The 19909-nt window shown below is 33.7% G+C and overlaps 2 protein-coding genes across 2 annotated transcripts; both read left to right on the forward strand.

Moving 5' to 3' along the window:
- Positions 1-4028: 4028 nt before the first annotated feature.
- Positions 4029-4625, forward strand: LOC133181747 (uncharacterized). The gene has a single exon (XM_061316328.1). The coding sequence runs from the start codon at positions 4029-4031 to the stop codon at positions 4623-4625; it is 597 nt and encodes a 198-aa protein (XP_061172312.1).
- A 9324-nt stretch (positions 4626-13949) lies between these two features.
- Positions 13950-16962, forward strand: LOC133179109 (homeobox protein vab-7-like). Its single transcript, XM_061313889.1, has 3 exons — positions 13950-14349; positions 15920-16086; positions 16192-16962. Exons 1-3 carry the CDS (start codon positions 14085-14087, stop codon positions 16732-16734), a joined length of 975 nt encoding a protein of 324 aa, XP_061169873.1. The 5' UTR covers positions 13950-14084; the 3' UTR covers positions 16735-16962.
- Positions 16963-19909: the final 2947 nt, after the last annotated feature.

Raw genomic sequence — 19909 nt, forward strand, 5'->3', positions numbered from 1 at the left:
GGTCCGACTCTACCGACAGAGGCCATGTTATGACCAAATTTGAATCTACACTACATCTGAATCAACACATTTTTGATTTTCTAAATCTTGGTTTTCTATTGTGGCCCCACAATAACCCTGGGGCCATGATTTGAACAAACTAGAATCTGCATTGTTTGAAGATACTTACATAGCAGTATCACAATACCACTAATCATGGCCCAGTGATTACTGAAGAGATTTTAAAAACATTTTTTTCGTAAATTTTCCAATAAACTTTGATCTTCTATTATTAATTAGCCAAATCATCCCCGGGGCGAAGGTTTGAACACATTTGGATCAGCATTACCTGAAGATGTTTGCTTTTGAATATCATTAATTACGTCCCTGCTTGGAACAAGATTTTGAAAACATTTTTCCTATATATTCCCTGTTAAAACCTTGATAACCGATTGTGGCCAAACCTGATACGAAATTTGAATTTGAATCTACCTATGGATTGCTGCACAGTGATGTCACTTATCATGACCCTGATATAACGTTTTCTCTGTATTGATAAATGAAATTTTAGTTTTCAGAAGGAAAATAAATGGAATTTAAATATGCAACAAAAAACAGTACTTACAGTGTAAGAATGGCAAATCCATACCCCTCAGATAAAACATTTTCGAACGTCCCATTGTAAATGTCTTCTAGTCAACCGTTCAACGGCAATATTTATGATGATGTGATAAGTTGTTATACAGCTAGGCTAGGTAAGATGTGTCTATTTTCACAAAAAATTGAAATTATTAATTCATAATTTAGTACCTGTAAGCCTTAATAAAAACCTCAATAAGCAAATCATAAGTCTTTGTAGGGTCATTGAAATGTTAAACACTTACAGGACAGACGCTGATATTGCACAGTTTTAATCTGAACACTGTTACTAAATATTTTTCATTAATTTTGAGTTATTTCATTAAAATCGTTAATATAAACCAATGGGGAAATATTTTGGCCTTATAATAAAGCAGTTATTGAACTTTTGTCACTCATTGGCTGTACAAATGCACTCGCAAACATGCATTTGTACAGCCAATTTGTGCCAATATTCACTAATGTAAGTTCAATAACCCAATATAATACTAGACCGTCCATTAGGTGCTAGTCTACGCACTGTGTGTCTTTAAACTTGACGTTTCTCGTACAGTCACATTGGTAATTTTGAAATTACCGGATGAAAGTTTTATTAGAATTTCATAATATTACGACTAATTACTGTCATGCAATAAATTCACAATGTACAGTATGACAATATTTGAGACACCTTTTGAAACATTAGGGGTCAACTTCGATATTAAGCTGCTAAGAGACATTAAAACCTTGAACTTCACCTTTAAACTACTTTAATTTTTTTCACACAGTCCTTTGAATGATTGAAATTAAGCTTTAAGGACAAAGCACATTAATGTATTTTTACATATAGAAAATTTGCAGGCTTAGACATCTTTGACCTTGACCTACTTTCGAGAAAAATGTCAATTTTGCCCTATACCATTACATCTGGACTTTAATATCTAGCATGTTTATAGATATTTTATATAGTACAAGGCTTAACCCTTTCACCTAGAAATTGACTCTTGATCTGCCTTTAGAAAAAATTATTTTGTTCAACATCTTTAATGTTTAAAATATGCGTTCATATGTCATTTGTGAAAATTACCGAACATCTGGTCTCATTACATTGATATCTGGATTGTTTTCGGATTTTTTTTAATTGGAAAGGCATATTTTCTATATAATGTAACAATTATGAAAAGGGATTTGAAAACGACCTTGTTAATCGTAATATGTAATTGTAGGTAAACGACCATTTTTTTATTTTGCTCTTTTTAACGTCTTGATCTTCTTTTGAATATTCAAAATGAAAAACAAAATCAAGTTTAAACTCAGAAATGTCCAAATGATGCTGTTAGAAGAGACAGATGTCTTAAATATGAAACACCATGGTACTTAGTAGTTCACTTTTTCAGCAGTGTACCTAGGTAATTATATCGAAGTAACTCTTCATCATTTGCATGAACTTGACAAAAAGCTCATAAAAGAACTGTAATATAGGTTAGACTTCCGGAAAACTATTTCCTCGATAATTTAGGAAAATGATACTAATCACGTCTTTCGGGATTTTTTGAATAATGCAATTGAGAATGCACAACGTAGTTGACAAAGTTCTTTGTTTTAAATTTCCGTATAAATAAATTTCTTTTGACAAAATCTGCACCTGAATTAGTACTAAAATTTGCTCAATAAAATTGTTCTAACAAAATTTCTAGGTTGTCTTTTTTGTGATTTGTAATTTGATTGAATGAAAAAAATATACGGTTTAAACGTTTTATACGAATAATAAAAATATGAAAAAAAAAATAGGAAATACATATTGTATAGGAGTCTGACTAATCAATAAGTGATCCAACAGATCCAACGAAAAATATGAAAATTAATATGATTTTTCTAATTATAGGATATCATTTATTTAAAAAATAACCCACGTGCACATGTTCCAGCTTTTTTATTCAATGCAATATTCTATATTTTAAAGCAGAACTCTTCTTTTCCAGAAAGATAAAATTGTTTAAAAACCCAGTTCTCTTAAATTCATGGGAGAATGGTTTCGCTTATATTTGCCCTCAGTACTACATGTAAATCGTGGGTTTTTAAGTTGAATGTTTCAATTTATCTTCAAAGTGTATAACTTTATCTTAAAACATAAAAAAAATCAATTATTGTTTTTTGAATTGGTGTCTTTACTGAGAGCAAGACTACGGCCAAAATTAACGCAGAGTTATATCCCCTATACAGTAACGCTGTTTGTTGATGATTAAATATCATATGCATACATATATATTGTGTTTTACATACCCCTGTAAATGTTCTCGATCTGATATACTATATTGTATATCTAAAACTAATTAAATACATTTTCTACAATATTATTATTATTCCAAAAAATAAAAACTTATACCCTTTCATTTTCTTTTTAGTCAACGTAATTGCCTTTAACTAAAAGCTGTCGAGCTATAAATGCCTCAAATGTATTATAATAACCATTTCTATTATATCATATCTAATCATATCTTATCGTGTGTGTTTTATCATGTTAGAAAGAATAGTAGTCTAGGTCACCTACACCTTTGCCGCATCGTTGGTCTCAGACCAAACGTTTGAGTGTGTGTGTGTGGGGGGGGGTGGGGGGGGGGGGTTCAAACGACTTGCATGACCTAGGCTATAAAATGGAAGCTTGAGGGTGACAAAAAAAATTGAAATTTTTATTTCGAATTTGCAGAAACAAGGAAATGGGGTAAATGGAAAAATTATTTTTGGTAGCAAGCTCTTCCTCTTCGTGGTTCTGGTCAAGAAAAAATATAAATTCTAGTGTCATTTCCCTTAAATCTTAATTTACAGCATTAAATTAATTTATGTAAAACATCTGACATGGCAAGAAGAACAACTCTGATTCCTCTCTTCGTTCAATTTACATTCTTGTAACCTGATAATTTCTTATCAGCAACTGACCAGATGCTCTAATTTTGCGCACGCCTTCATTCTTCCAGCGTGCATTGCCTCGTCAACATACATTCGCCAGTCATCTTGATTTGTTTTTCTTTTTTATTGTGGGATATTCAACCCATTATTATCGCAGGTACGAAGCTCAAATCTGTACAACGAATTCCTTATTTATGTTATTTTGTTGGATTATCCTTTATATGTGCCTTGATGAGATTCTTTGGGCTGCTTCTCTGTATGCTTTGAAATCTGATGCTTTTTGTGTTTGACTGACGAAAACGTAGATACATTTCTATGAACACCTATTTTTCATGCGAATATCATGGAAATTACAATGGACCTGAAATTGAAGGAAATTTGTTAATGCGCACGTATGTTGACTTGAATTCCTTTGTTTTGCTTCGCGCCAGTTTGCCGGTCTGAGAACCATGAGTGACCCAGTAAACTTTGTGGCTATTTATATATTCCCCAGCATCCAAAATGCATTGCGGTAAACATTCAAAATGGCGTCGGTTTTGATTGCTGGAAGTTCACATGTTAAAAGATTTGAGCAGTTTGTGAATCAAAAGCAAGAATTTCGGAACTTACATTTAAATCCAAATGTTTGTGTTACATTTTATGGTATGAGCGGAGGAAAGCTTACAAATAATTGTCACTTGGAAGCTTTAGAACAAAAACTTAGGCACGTTTCTCCAGATTTTCTCATTTTACATTTAGGCGGTAACGATTTGGACACAGCAACAGCAGATGAGGCATACGCTTACGAATTATGTTTACGTCTTTGTTGTATTGCGGAAACATTTACCAGTCGATTTAAAATTAAAAAGACTGTTATTTGCCAGCTGATGCCGAGATATCGAACACGGTTTTTAGATATAACTATTTATAATGAATTAGTCATAAAATTCAATAAAGCCTTGAAGAGGGAGCTGGTGGGTAAAGACTTCTTGCAGTACTGGAATCTAAAAGGTGTCAAAAACAGCGAGCGCACAGTCTTTTGTGATGGAGTTCATCTGAACAATGAATGGGGAATGCCAATTTACTACAGAAACTTACGTGGGGCGATAATCCAATGTTTAAAATATGCTCGTCAATATTAAGGATTGGGTAAAATGGAAATCAATGTCAACTTTAGCAGCACATTTTCGTTCAGGTTCATTTCCAACTACAAGAAGATAAGTTTATTTAATATCTCCATGATCTCATACAAAAATTATGAATTATAGTATGTAATGCTTAAACTTATCTATACGGTTAGCAGACACTGGTTTTCTTTTTAAATCATGAATGACAATCAGTATGACTGCGTTAAATAATTGTATATTGTACGTGAGATATCACTTCTACGATATGTCATAAAACATTGCATGAGAAATATATGTTTAATTAAACCCTGTACTGTTACAAGTGGTAACATATGATTTAGTATCAGTTCCAGTAGACTGTGAGCTGGCACAGTCGTAAACGTACATTCCCGAAGCAATGAGTTTGCACAGTGAGCTGACACTAATGCATCTCATATGATGTTTCACGTACGTTTTGGAATGTGCTATGGCACATAAAGTATGCATTTGTATGACCGTACGTGTATGATGTTTTATGTTCGGGCAAAATGAAAATGTACGCTGGTTCTGATACAAATATGAATTGAGTTACTCAAGCACTTGTACATATGCTTAATGAGTGGTGATATGTTAACTCTGCTGTAATTTAATGGAATACAGGTGCTTTCTTTTATGACTATTAGTATAGACATGTATGTGGCACTCATTCATCTTCTTACCAGGCATTATTAATCGCCAGGTTAACACGAGAGCTTGGTACATTTATATTGTGCCAGAATAAGCGTATCGTAATCAGGCGAGGAATCCTGAGTGGGAGTTGGTTTGAGTTTACAACTAGCATGTCATTTGTATGATATGACTTAAGTATTGTATTTTTATTCAAGGTAGTGAAAATGCCTCCTAAGCAGAAAAAGCGGAGAAGGACAACAGAATCTAGTGAGTCAGTTGAACCTCCGCCAAAACAAACTGCAATGTCCAAAGACTGCTTTGAGGATAAAATCCAAAGCGTCATTCAAGCAGCTATTCCTAGTATTACAAAGGCAGTGATTGATGAACTTTCCAGACAACAACAGACGGGCAGCGCTACAACGCAGGAGAAGGAAGCTGCAACTGTCAATGCTGCGGAACCCACTGTAAATTTGGGTAATTCTTACCGCACCTCCCATGACGTACCCGAGAGTATTACAAAGCCTCTAGCCCTGGGAATTGATTCAAAAGTTAAATCTAAAATATGGGCAAATGAATATGTCGACTTTGGTACTTTACTAAAACCAAGCGAAAAAGAAGTAAAATTTTCAATTGAAGAAGGTGACAATGGGCTAACATTTGTTAAAGAAAAATCAACTCCTCTCAAAATTGAATCTATTTCTCAATGGTTGAAAGCTTTTCACATTTTTGTAGGTATTTTCTGCGAGAGGCATACAAATGATGTCACAAAACTAATGAAATACGCAATGACTGTTCAAAAGCTTGCTGACCAGTCTACTGCGTTAGCAGCTATTCAGTACGATAAAACGTTCCGGCAATGGAGAGAGATATCTCCAGCTAAACTCCCATGGGACCAGTTAAACTTAGAATTGTATCAAGAAGCATTAGCATCTGGTTTGCAATCAAAGTTAAAAGGAGTAGCACAAAAATCTAGTTTTCGTCCCTTCCAGGGTAACAAGGGGAAGGCGGGTAGCAATAAACTCGTTTGTTACAACTACAATAACTCCGAACAAGGAATTTGTTCTAGAAAAGACTGTAGATTCTCCCACACATGCCAACGCTGTGGCGGAGATCACAGTAGAAAAACTTGTCCATCAATCCCAAAACTCCCCAATGCAGCAAACAAAAATAAGCAAAAATCAACCTTCCAAACCGGAACATCAGAAATTAAGCAGTCAGCCCTTAAACTTACAAAATAAACACTTTGATATAGTTACCCCTGTGAATCCTCAACGGTTACAACATTGGCTCTCGGAATACAATAATAGTGACAGAAAATTTTTAGTTGATGGCTTTAAAGAGGGTTTTAAAATTCCCTTTCAAGGTGTTCGTGAGCAGAGGTTTTGCAAAAACTTAAAATCAGCTGATCAAAATTCATCAATTCTTCAAGATAAGATAAATAAAGAGGTTGGTTGTGGTCGAGCAGCCGGACCTTTCAAAAATGCTCCTTTCAAAAACTTTCAGTGTTCGCCATTAGGTTTAGTACCCAAAAAACAAGAAGGGGAATTTAGAGTTATACATCATTTATCTTATCCTGAGGGTCAATCTATTAATGATGGGATCCCGCAGGATATTTGTTCGGTACAATATCAAACCATCGATGATGCGACTAATTTATTAAAACAACTTGGTAGGGGAGTTTTGTTCGCAAAGACAGATATTGAAAATGCTTTTAAAATCATTCCAGTTCATCCGTCAGACCATGAGTTACTGGGTTTTAGTGTGGGAGGGTTGTTTTATTTTGACAAGACCTTACCAATGGGCCTAAGTTACTCATGCAACCTATTTGAAAGATTTAGTTCTTCATTGCATTGGATAATGGAATACTATTACCAGTCTAACTGTGTTCATGTTTTGGATGACTTTCTTTTTATGGGACCAGCTCATTCTGACAATTGTTTGAAATCCTTAGAGAACTTCCTTAAATTATGTAATGATATCGGCATCCCAATCAAGGATGAGAAAACAGTGTATCCCACAACAACAATAACATTTTTAGGTCTAGAGGTTGACTCCCTGGCTATGGAAGTTAGGTTACCAAGGGATAAACTTGATAAGCTAAAGGATACATTAGATGCGTTTAAGCACAGAAAACGAGTTAGTTTGAAAGAATTACAGTCTTTGATTGGGTTACTGAACTTTGCTTGTGCTGCTGTCCTACCGGGTCGCACTTTTCTAAGACGGTTAATAGATCTTACGAAAGGCTTAAAATTACCCCACTTCAAACGGAGATTAAACAAAGAAGCAAGGGCTGATCTTGAAGCTTGGTCTATATTCATCAATAGTTTTAATGGTCGGTCATTGATATTAGATGAAAGGTGGGAAACCTCTGAAACCCTATCTATGTTCACGGATGCAAGTGACGTAGGGTTTGGGGGTACATTTAAAACAAAGTGGTTCTTCGGGGAATGGCCACAAGAGTGGTGTCAATATCACATAACAGTCAGAGAAATGCTTCCAATTGTTATAACTTTAGAACTATGGGGATCTGAATTACGGAACTCCTGTATTAATTTTTATTCAGATAATATTGCAGTAGTATACATCATTAACAAACAAACTTCAGCAGACCCAATAATTATGAAGTTAATGCGGCGTTTTATAGTTAAAACATTAAAATACAATATTCTTTTTAAAGCAACACATATCCCAGGTGTACTAAATGTAGCTGCTGATCGCCTTTCTCGCTTGCAGGTCCGAGAGTTTCAGGACCTATGTACAAATATGGACCCCGTGCCTTCAGCAGTTCACCCAACAATGCTAACACTCTGACAGATATAGCAGCATCCATTCTGGAGAATTCCCTCGCTCCTAATTCAAGGGCAGCTTATGAAAAAACTTTTGGTTTTTATTCCGACTTTATGTCAACCTACTTCCCTAATGTCTCTTTACTGCCTCCTACTACTGAGCATTTGGCACATTTTATTGCCTTTTGTTTTCAAAGTAATATCGCAGCATCAACCTTGAAAACTTACATTTCGGCTCTTAGTTATAATTTCAAAGTTCAAGGTTTTGAAGATCCATCACAACAATTTGTGATTCGCAAAATGCTGCAGGGATATCAAAAGCTAAAGGCTATAGGAAGTGACACAAGATTGCCCATAACAACGTCAATTCTGAAACAGCTGGTGACTTCTCTGGACAAGTTAGGCATTTCAGCCTATCAATGTAGTATGTTAAGAGCAATGTATTTGCTGGCTTTTCATGCCTTTTTAAGGGTTGGGGAAATTACAGTCTCGTCTTCTACAGACGGTAAAAATGTATTGACACTTGCAAATGTAAAACCCGTCTCGGGTATATTAAATTCTTGTGAATCTCTCGAGATTACAATGGATAATTTCAAACATAGTGCAGGCAAACACATCCCTACACTGATTCTTCAAAGAAACGAATCTGATGATCAATTTTGTCCTGTTCAGGCTATTCAGCTATTTCTTAAACTTAGAGGCCAGTCACCAGGTCCTTTGTTTGCATATCCAAATGGCGATGGATTACTAAGACAGCATTTTACAAATTTTTTGCAAATGTCCCTCAAATGGGCAGGGCTTAATACGAGTCATTATAAGGGTCACAGTTTTCGAATAGGAGCTGCGACCTGTGCTGCAGCAATGGGGATTTCAGAGGAGAAAATCAAGCGAATGGGAAGATGGCATTCAGATGCTTTTAAGAAGTACATAAGAATTCCTGTGCTTCATATGTAGATCAATTTGATCATGGGGTCAGGGGCCTCTGATCAAATAGTACAAATTGGTAGTTCACCCCTTTACTTCTTTAAAGCTTTTTAGTCGAAGGTCAGCAGGTTTTGAACAGGAATTCCTCTTTCAGTTAATCTGTCTATATATATGAAGCTTAACATATGTTGCTATAGATGATTCGTGTAATGGCATTTAACACTTGACACTGGGTCATGGGGACATGGGCCTCTGACTTCATAATGGTAAATGTAGCTTTGCATGAGAGCTTGTCACTATTTCCTGCAGGAATAATTACCGAGTCATAAGGACAAAGGCCTCTGTCTTTATATCAATATGAACAGTCTGGTCATGAGGACAGGGGCCTCTGACTTAATATCAATATGACACTCTGGTCATGGAACAAGAACCTCTGACTTTATATTAATATGAACATTCTGGTCATGGGGACAAGGGCCTCTGACTTTATATTAATATGAACATTTTGGTCATGGGGACAAGGGCCCCTGACTTTATATCAATATAAACAGTCTGGTCATGGGGACAAGGGTCTCCGACGGTTCTTAAAAAGGAAAGAGGATCATTTTATCACTTATGTAATAATGTAATTTGGGTTCATTATGTGAATGTTACCATGTATTGAATTTAATGAAGACAATAGTTTTGGGTGGGGTTTATTGCGTTCATTGTTTTATTATGAACACAATAAGGTGGCGATTTTTTATGCCCCACCTATGATATTTGGCTTAACAAAATGTATTTCTTAATTTTATGCACATGTTTTTATGATTGTGTAATGCTTGTCATTTTGTATAATTAGTATTTTGCATGATTTGTCTTGTCATTTATTAGATTAAAATAAATGACAGTTTTCAATTCAAACTATCTTCATTTTGTTTTTGCAGTATCAAACGAAGCAAAACTATTGTCAGTGTATTTGCATAAAATCTTAATTTACAGCATTAAATTAATTTATGTAAAACATCTGACATGGCAAGAAGAACAACTCTGATTCCTCTCTTCGTTCAATTTACATTCTTGTAACCTGATAATTTCTTATCAGCAACTGACCAGATGCTCTAATTTTGCGCACGCCTTCATTCTTCCAGCGTGCATTGCCTCGTCAACATACATTCGCCAGTCATCTTGATTTGTTTTTACCCACCATCCCACCCAAAAGCTTTTTATTTTCTTGCCATGTTTGATGGGAGAAATTAATTGTACGTTCAAAAATTATTTTCATTTGTTTTTGTAAGTAAGTAAAAGATAAATAATTTGGATACAGTTTCGGATGTTTTAAAACTGTATGGGCGATTTTTTATGCCCCACCTATGATATTTGGCTTAACAAAATGTATTTGTTAATTTTATGCACATGTTTTTATGATTGTGTAATGCTTGTCATTTTGTATAATTAGTATTTTGCATGATTTGTCTTGTCATTTATTAGATTAAAATAAATGACAGTTTTCAATTCAAACTATCTTCATTTTGTTTTTGCAGTATCAAACGAAGCAAAACTATTGTCAGTGTATTTGCATAAATGATTTTTTAGCCTGGCTCCGAAGCTGTAAAGGTCAATATATCGAGAAACAGGACTTCAAAGGGCCATATACACAACGAACTACGGTATGGAGTCAAACAACAATACCAACTTTTTTTAATTTCTCACTCAACTTGTGTCATATGAATAGACAAAGAATTCATAATTGAACTGAAATATATTACAGTGTATCTTGACATTTGGTAGAAATAGTTTTAGGTAAAAGGTCAGACAAACGAAACAAAATATTCTATTACAAAATCTGCACTTTACAAGCGAAATCGGTAAAAATGCATTTGAATCTGAGTCCATGTTACATAAATTCTACAGAAAAAAGATGGTTTGACAACTTCCAATGGGACATGAGGAGTAACAAGTTAAAATTATTTAACATCATGAATATCAATGCTGGAAAAAATTGAATTAATTTATACCTGCTGTCTTGACGAGACAAAAAAGTGAACAATAATTAATTAAATTCAGTAATAATTGCTACTCTGAGGTTTTAATTTATGAAATCAGTTCATATCATTTAAATGCCATTAACATATTAAAAATTTATTAGGTGAAACTTTACTGAAAATGACTCTGAAAGAAGATGGACATATTTAACTTTCGATGTGAAAAATGTATATTTCAGAAAACCGCATTAAATACTTTTCGAACGTATTGACCAAAATAAGCCCTGAGTGCACCTCGGTCTTTTGGCATCTAGAGAAAAATGACTTTAATTCGTTGTCAAACATGCAGTTAAGATATACGAAAACAATTAGAATATACTAAAATGTCAGCCATCACATTTAACGATGTATTTATCATTTCTCTGCAAATTTACTGAGGAAAACATGAAAATGAAGATAAATGTAACATCATCGTAGAAATTATGTCTTCACATTGTTAAGTTGTAATTAAAATGTAATTTACCTGAAAGCTGATTAAACGTGTGTTTCCTATAAGTCATATTTTTACTTATAAATAGTAACATTTTGGTGGATTATCATTTATCTTATCTTTCTAGTGGTATTTATCACGATGCCAGGCATTAGGATTTAGATAATTAAAAACAATATTACAAGAATAAAACAAATTAAGAAATACATAAATTATTCTCAAGTTTACAAAGACCTTATTCTTGAAATCACAAATACTGGTTTACAAAACTATGAGTTGCAAAATCGTTAGTTTTCATACTCTTAAAATAAAAGTGAATAATCGGCATGGATTATTTGTTATAAGTAAGGAAAAGGTCATTCAAGCAATGTAAAATCTTTTTAACCATATCAAGAGACGGATTAAAGTTTTCAAAAGTAATTGATGTTTCAACTGGACTTACCCCTTTTTGGATTTTTCAAGTTTTCCCCCTAATCGAGGAATTTTCTGTGGTACTACAGAAAACTAATAGTCATATGTCTAATCAAAATGGAAATGTAACTTCCACTGTGTATTACAAAGAGAATATGAGACCACTAAGGTATGCAATATATCTATCTGATTAAAATGGAATCCTCGATCCGCTCCTTCTTTTTCATCGTCGCTACACGACGAGCGACAATAAAAAAAGGAACGTATCTAGGATATATTTTAATCAGATTGGCAATATATGGATTTCTTACCACTGATACGACCGTTCACGCATCATTTAAAGTGACCTTAGACTTTGTCTTGTCTAAGCAGCATGGCCTACAAAAATCGTAATCTATCCAATGACAAGATTTAAAATTCGAGGGTAATTCAACTTAGCTTAATATCTGTGAAGAAAATTTCATAAATTCTACATTTTAATCAATTGTTGCGAAAAATGCTTCACGACCAGTAGATGATAATTTTTTATTCAATAGTTAAGAATAATCCCTGTTTTGTACCCAGCTGAATTACTTGAACACTTTCTAAGAGGGTAGCGAATATAAAATGTATTGAATGCGATTTCGCGAATTCATGTATATACATGTACTGCTTTGTATTGCTTTTAAATGAAGACATGTTCTTTATTTATAACAGTCTTAGTTGTCCTAGCTTTTTAACACCCTGTTATTGTGATTTTCTACACGTATTTTTTTTCCTAAGGAGAGTCTTGAATTACCCACCACATTATACGTAATATTTTACACTAAAGTGTTTAATATCGTGTTTGATAATCCTTTTGTGACGATCACGGATAATTAATGAGATTAATTCTTTATTTGTAATCCAATGATTTATGTACGTTTATGTAAAAAAAAAAAAAAAAAAAAAAAAAGAAAAGAAAAGACGAACAAACAAATGACTAAATTATTTATTTTTAATATATTTCATTTTTTTTAAATGCAAACAAATTGAATAACTTGATTTTGACAATGTTATTATTTCAGAAAGAATCAAAGAGGAATTATAGATTTTTGCAGAAGACGAAGAGTCTGGTAGTTTGGCAATTCAGAAAATGTCTTAATAAATAATTAAAAAGTACTGAACATATGCTTAGAGAAATAAATTGCACATCAACATTCGTGTGACTGGTCATTACATCCGGGCATTAACGTCCGTCATGGACAGACTAATGAAAGAATCCTCTATATGATAAGTACTACAATGAAGCTTGACTTAGAAATAATTACAAAATTTCTCAGGCAATTGAGTACAGACAGGAATTAATTTTCACACGATAAAGTGTTTTACATGTGCCTTGGGGCAAACTGGACCTCGTAATCTAACACGTACAACGCCATATTGTTTCTGTTGGACAGTTGCAATGTCTGTCGGACAGAATGTCCCAATCGCACCCTTGTTTAGTAATTAATGGATGATCGGTTACAGATTCTCACGTTATGGGGACTTAACATGTTGATGTTAATTTCTTTCTTCCATTATAATGACCCTGTAAAGAGAGCGGTGGTAAATTTAAGATAATTAGAGTTTAAATCTATTTTCTTGGCCAAGTTTTCTAAATTTACTGTTCAATTTAGACTCTAATCTACTGCGGCTAATATGCTATAAAAACTCTATAAAAAGTCAATTTGTACATTTGTTATATGATTTTATCCTTTTTTAAAATAACTTTTCGGTATATTATATAGGGGAGTTGGAATCACCTTCATATTTTTCAACAAAAAAATGAACTTTTCGTAAAAAAAAAAAACCATAGAAAATGCAATAAATTTTAATTAATGAACGTGTTTTGGTGAAAATTACTAATTTTTTTTACAACAATAGAGAAAAGTCAAAAGATGAGAGATAGGGGAACGGTTTAGCTGCAAACCTATCCAATGGTCTCGCAAGACGTCACGCGCAGGTGAGGCTTACGACAGGTGCCTCCGCCCCTTAATTAGTTGTGGCGCTCGTCTCTGCATCTAAAATGACAACAATGGGCTTGACAGGTAATGTGACTTATTTAAAACAGATATACATACACTTGTTTGTTGTTAATTACTTCATTTTGCGGTCCACTCTCCACTGATACCAAGACAGCTAGATTTTCACCTTCAAAAGCGAACAAGGTATTTTTGAGACACTCCGTGTGCTTTCTGCAAGGCTTATAAAAAATTCTTGGGACTTAATAAAGGGACTTAGATGAAAAGCTATGCATCCAGCAACCATGGGGGAGTACAGAATTCATGAAAGTGAAAAAACGAAGGGCGCTGATTTAAATCATTTCTCGCGACAGAATTCTTTGGACTTTAAGATGCAGACTGATGCTCGACTATCAGACATGGTTTCATCAGATGAAGACGATATAATTTCGGACAATGATTCAATGTTGAACAGTCCAAACTCCCAGAATAAATTTTCAAATGAAGGAGATCTTAGAGATTCTAAAGACAAGATGCTGTCTTCAGATGGCAAAGGTATGTATTTTACGCACTTCAAGTCTTTATTAAATTGCCATCATTTGTTTAAGATTTTCTGTACATTCATAATGTACATTGATGAATATGAACATCATCTTAAAATGATACATGTGTCTTATATATTTGTATTAAAAAGAAAAGAATACAATGAAAAATAATTTTAAAAATCATATTTTTCCTAATTTAGATACATTTTTAACAAAGTCTTTTGTTAAATGCTTGCATTTGATTATTATATTTTTATAGCTATTTAAGACATTAACCTAAAATAAATAGCCATAAAGATTGACAAAGCGTGGCGCGACAAATGTCTTTATTGCCAAAAGACAAAATTCTGTTATATCTAAAATTTTCTTTATAAATGAATTATTTATAAGGTATAAAAAGTTTAATTTCTGTGGTTTTATTTGAATTCAATTCTTGCAGTTGCTCTCCGTTTAACCCTTTTCTTTCTGTCCTGATCCATCATAGCACAGAAATCAATCAATTATTGGATTGGAAATATTCTTTTTCCAAAATTTCTTTGTTTGTAGATGATTTCGAATAAATTAAATGCTGTTGCCAAACTCCCAGTGAATAATTTAAGCAGTGAATGATAACAAAATCAAAAACTTTTTTTTTAAAAGCCGTAAAAAATGGAACGATTAATTAACCATACATTTCATGTTTTCACAAGAAAACTTGACATATTTGTTTATCAAGATTTTTTGTGTAGGTTTTCCTCAAGAAGAAAACAAGACCTCGCTTGTTGCAAACAGTACGGATTTTTAATATCCCATTTTTCATGTAATTAAAAACAACAGAAATGATACTTAACATACACCTATAATTAACCTACGTAAATAATTTTAAAGCTAGTGTGACAAGTTCTACAATTTTTTTGTACGTGTCATTCAACGATGTAGCTGGCATTTACATTAAAAGCGGATTTTGTGTGATGCTAGGTTATGGGAGCTCATTAATTATGACTAATTATTATTTAAACGAGATACCATCCTAGAGGACGTCAATTTTTAACCACAGAAAACAATTTTTCTGAAAAATTTAACCGCCATGATTTGTTAAGCATACCTTTTTCGCTATTTTTCCATTTAAAAAAAATCCGATTCGCCACTACAGATTTTTGCTGTTATTGAAGCATTCTGTGTTTTCCTAATTACCTCATTTGTAAACGATGAAACACAAGAACGATCATAGCTTAATTGCTTTCTAATTAGTAATGTGTCTTTTGCCTTAAATGATAAAGAATTTCCTATCATCCATTATTCGATCATTATTTAACTTTTTGTCAATGTACATGCAGTTAGACTCGCTAACAATCTCTACTTTTTGCACCTTTGGCTAAAAGGCATGAAATTGATGAAGTTAATTAAACTGTCTCTATTTTACATCAAAGATTGCTTACAAATCTTAAACTGTTAGTCATCAAATCTTAGAAGAAAAATCCGATATTTAAAACATTTTTGCAACAACATGTAGATAAAAATAAAATACATATTTTCAAAAAGGATAAAAAAAAGTGTCTTTATTACAATTTTTTCTAATCATCTTTTTTCATATTTTACAGAATCGCCAATAAATGGGGATGATTCCAGTGTTCGCCGATATAGAACAGCATTTACAAGAGAACAGATTGGCAGACTGGAAAAAGAATTCTACAAGGAAAACTATGTATCACGTCCTCGGCGATGCGAGTTGGCTAAATTGCTTAACCTGCCAGAAAACACAATTAAGGTATGCTTCATTCTTATAACTAAGTGCTAAAGCTTTTCAAAACATACTTTTTTGTCGATAATAAATATGAGATGTTTTACTAATTTCCTCCATTCACCTTTACAGGTTTGGTTTCAAAACAGAAGAATGAAAGACAAAAGACAACGCATGGCTATGGCTTGGCCATATGGTATTGCTGATCCACATCTATATGCATATCTGGCCGCGGCCGCAGCTTCGTATCCATACAGCATTTCTCCTTCAAACTCTAATCCATTCAATTATTACTCATCTCTTGGACTCCAACGATCAACAAACAATATTGGACAATTCCCATCCCCGGGACCACTGAGACCCAGATCTGAAATAATTCCTGGAATGACGGGAGCTGCGCTTCTGCGATCGTCTGCAATGCCGATCCCACACTCCCTTGCAACATCGACACAATTGAACTGTAGTATGCTCCCTCCAACTGACTCTTTGCTTGGTCACTCACATTCCAGTATTCCTTGCTCAACACATAATGACAACTGTAACTGTACTCCATTGTTTGGAGGACTTTCTAACTTGCCCACGTCACTTCCGTCTGTGCAAGCACCGAAAGCTCACTCAAATACTACGTCACATGGGCTCTTCCGACCTTTCCAAACAGACGTGGAAAGGTCGTGACACAAATCAAAAGACTAACTAGAGTGCTCAGTATTTATAGACACTTTGACACAAATATAGATTATTATCAAGACTTTTTTCTACTTTATTTGTTCTATGCAAGTGCTCCGTCTGCAATAATCAAATTAATTAATCATGATTGATTGCCGTCGAATTTTTTTTTTTGTCATATATATATTTGTTTGTTGTTTTTACACAGGGTATACATGTAATAAATTAAAATGATAATTTTAAATATTTGTTTTATGTTCTGCCATTGCTGGTGTGGTTAAAGCAGTAAGTTTGTGTGTCTGAACAACTGGATTTAGAAAATACCATCAATACAGTATATTGATTATCGACAGATTCGTACTAATTTTTTCACTCGGTTGTATGAGAGCTGAACTTAAAACAAGTTAACACAGTCTGTAATATGCGTTTTAAGGACCGGTGATGTTTATCATTTGCTCTGTACATATTGGGCAGATTTCGATGATCAGTTTTAGCAAGTACAGAGATACAAATCGTTTAGAAAATATCTTCTCACTTTCTCAATATATTTTCAAAATACATGAATTCACATAAACCCGAAAAAATTATTTGGTGATAGAATAAGCTGTTTTCCTTCTTGCTCTTCTTGTTGGCAAATTGGGATTTCTAGAATTGTTACCAAAGAAAATGTGTAGGACAATACAAAGAAACAAGGGCTCAGCCTTTGGACAAAATTGTCAAGAGATAAATTACTCTATAAAATATAGAAGTTGGAGGTTTTCTCTTGGTGCTATATGCAGCTTTTTGAAAACAAGTGAAATTGAGCGTGGTGCAGTGGTTAAAGCGTTTCATTTTAGAGTCGCGAAGTAAAGTTGATCCCCGAGTCGCTGTTTCGAGACCGGGTGCTTCTGATGAGACGGTATAAACTGAGGTCCTGTGTTGTAGCAGATGCTAGCACGAAAAAGATCTCTCATTCCTCAATGACCCAAAATGCCGAATACAAGTCTAAATTGCAGCTTTCCACTACCGGCATGTGGTTATGTCCCAACACGACTGAAAAATTTTCGAAGAGACGTTAAGTACACGTAAATAAACAACCAACCAACCATATCAGAGCAAAAGTGAAACAATGACAATTTTTTTCCTAGCATGTTTTGTTTTGCAATATCTCAATGTTTCGCTGCAAAGCAGACGACAATTTGCCCCAGATTGAATGAGAGAATCAGTTACAGAAGACTGACTTTGTTTGAAACGGAAGTATCAACCAATGACAGATACACGTATGCATGATGTAAATTTTGCATCAGTATGAGCGTAAGCATTATCATCATAGAATATCTCTTACGTCAAGTAGTGAAAGCTACGTCATGTTTTATTTTATTTTATTTTTGCTACAGGTGTAACAAAATCCCAACGCGGAATATATATTTGGAATTGTAAATTAAAGTATGCACATAGCCAAATCAAGGTACACTTTTATTAGGTATGAAATATAAAGGTACATTCAGAAATCAAAAGGGATAAAAATTAAAGGAAAAACTACATTAACTATTCTTTAATCAAAGAGGGGATTAATATCATACATATATGCATACGTTTCCTCCTTAATTTATAAGCTTCACATATTTTAATATTTCGTACCGGCGTAAAACTCCTACCCTAATGCCTTCGACCCAACAATGATCTTAAGCTGTTCCCTGACCCGAATGATGTATACCTGGACCTTTGTCCTACTGCAGGTAAAAGCAAAATGTGTAATGGACATTATGCAGTTCAGTTACTAAGCCACAACCTGCAAATATTAAGCTTACACGCATGGATTGCAATGCAATAATAAAACTTGTTTTATACATGTATATAAGTGCATGTATAAGCAAAACCTTATTGTCTTACCCTTGGAACAACTTTAGTGCTGACAAGTTGTTGAAAATGTTGTACCAAGTCTTCAAGACCAGGGACTTCTGTCAATGTAAAGACAACAACAACAACAACAGTTACATGTAATGAGAAGAAGAGCAGAGGGACACCTAAGGATCACCTTGTCTAGAGTCTATTTGCCCGTCTGTCATGTTATTTGTCCTCTAAACGGGCTATTTTTTGATTAAAATTATTTCAAATTACATAGCTTTAATATTTACCATGATTGTTGATTTTGTAATACACTTTCCTTAAAGGATTAGGCTAACAGACATTGTGACCTATCACTTGAATTTTGACTTGCTTCGCGTTGTAAAAATACAACGTTGAACCCTAAGATGTTAATAGACATTTATACTAAACATGTGGCCCTTGAGCCTCTGTTTATCTTATTTTAAAGAATTAATGTTGCTCTTCTGGGTTTTAAACCATTAAAAGTCTGGCTTTGATATCTAGTATGTTTTGTGATTTTTCAAAAAGCACTGAACTTATCACGTGACTTTGAAACCTTTTTGTTTGTTTGTTTTATTTTGATTTTGTTTTGTTTGTTTTTGGTTAAAGTATAAGATTGTTATAGTTAGTTTTAAATTCTATGAATTCTAAAACTTTAATGTAACATATACACTGTGTATACTTTTTAACACCAATACTCTAGATGGTTCTTATATAAGAAGCTTGCAAATTGAAGTTCAAGAACTTTAGAAATAGATGTCCTCTTTGTATCTTCGGCCTTCCTTTCAATTCCAGGATAAAACAATGATTCAAATAAAATCTGACCTTCGTCTCAATTCTATACATAAAGGATGATATTAAGTTTTCAACAATATCATCGTAAATGTTGCGGTTGGAGGCAACACGATTGTTTCTTGCAACATTCAAGTACAATAAAATGAGGGCATTTAGAAAGAAATACCAGTGTAAAAGAGCACTGCTTCAATGTGAAACTTTCAGAGAGTATATTAATTGTAATTTTAAAAGCAAATACTTCCATGAAAAGAAAGAAGAAATGCATGGAGTCGTGAAACTAAAGCATTGATTTTCTTAATTTGGCATTTACTTCGTATCTTCAGAGAAGCACTTTTCCTCAAATAAACATATTTTATATAAAACTGAAAATTTGCGTTCTAAAATTTTGTGCATCACAATCAGCAGTGTTCTAGGGTTCCTCAATTTCAACACATTTTATTTAACACTAAAAAATTGCAAATTTATTTTATACATGTCATGAAACTAAGCATTGATTTCTTTACATTTAACATTTAATGCATGTCTTCAGAAACGCATTTTC

The sequence above is a fragment of the Saccostrea echinata genome, unplaced genomic scaffold (genome assembly GCF_033153115.1).
Source record: "Saccostrea echinata isolate AGI-Se365-2 ecotype Australia unplaced genomic scaffold, CSIRO_AGI_Sech_v1 ptg000001l, whole genome shotgun sequence".
In the NCBI taxonomy this organism is placed as follows: Eukaryota; Metazoa; Mollusca; class Bivalvia; order Ostreida; family Ostreidae; genus Saccostrea; species Saccostrea echinata.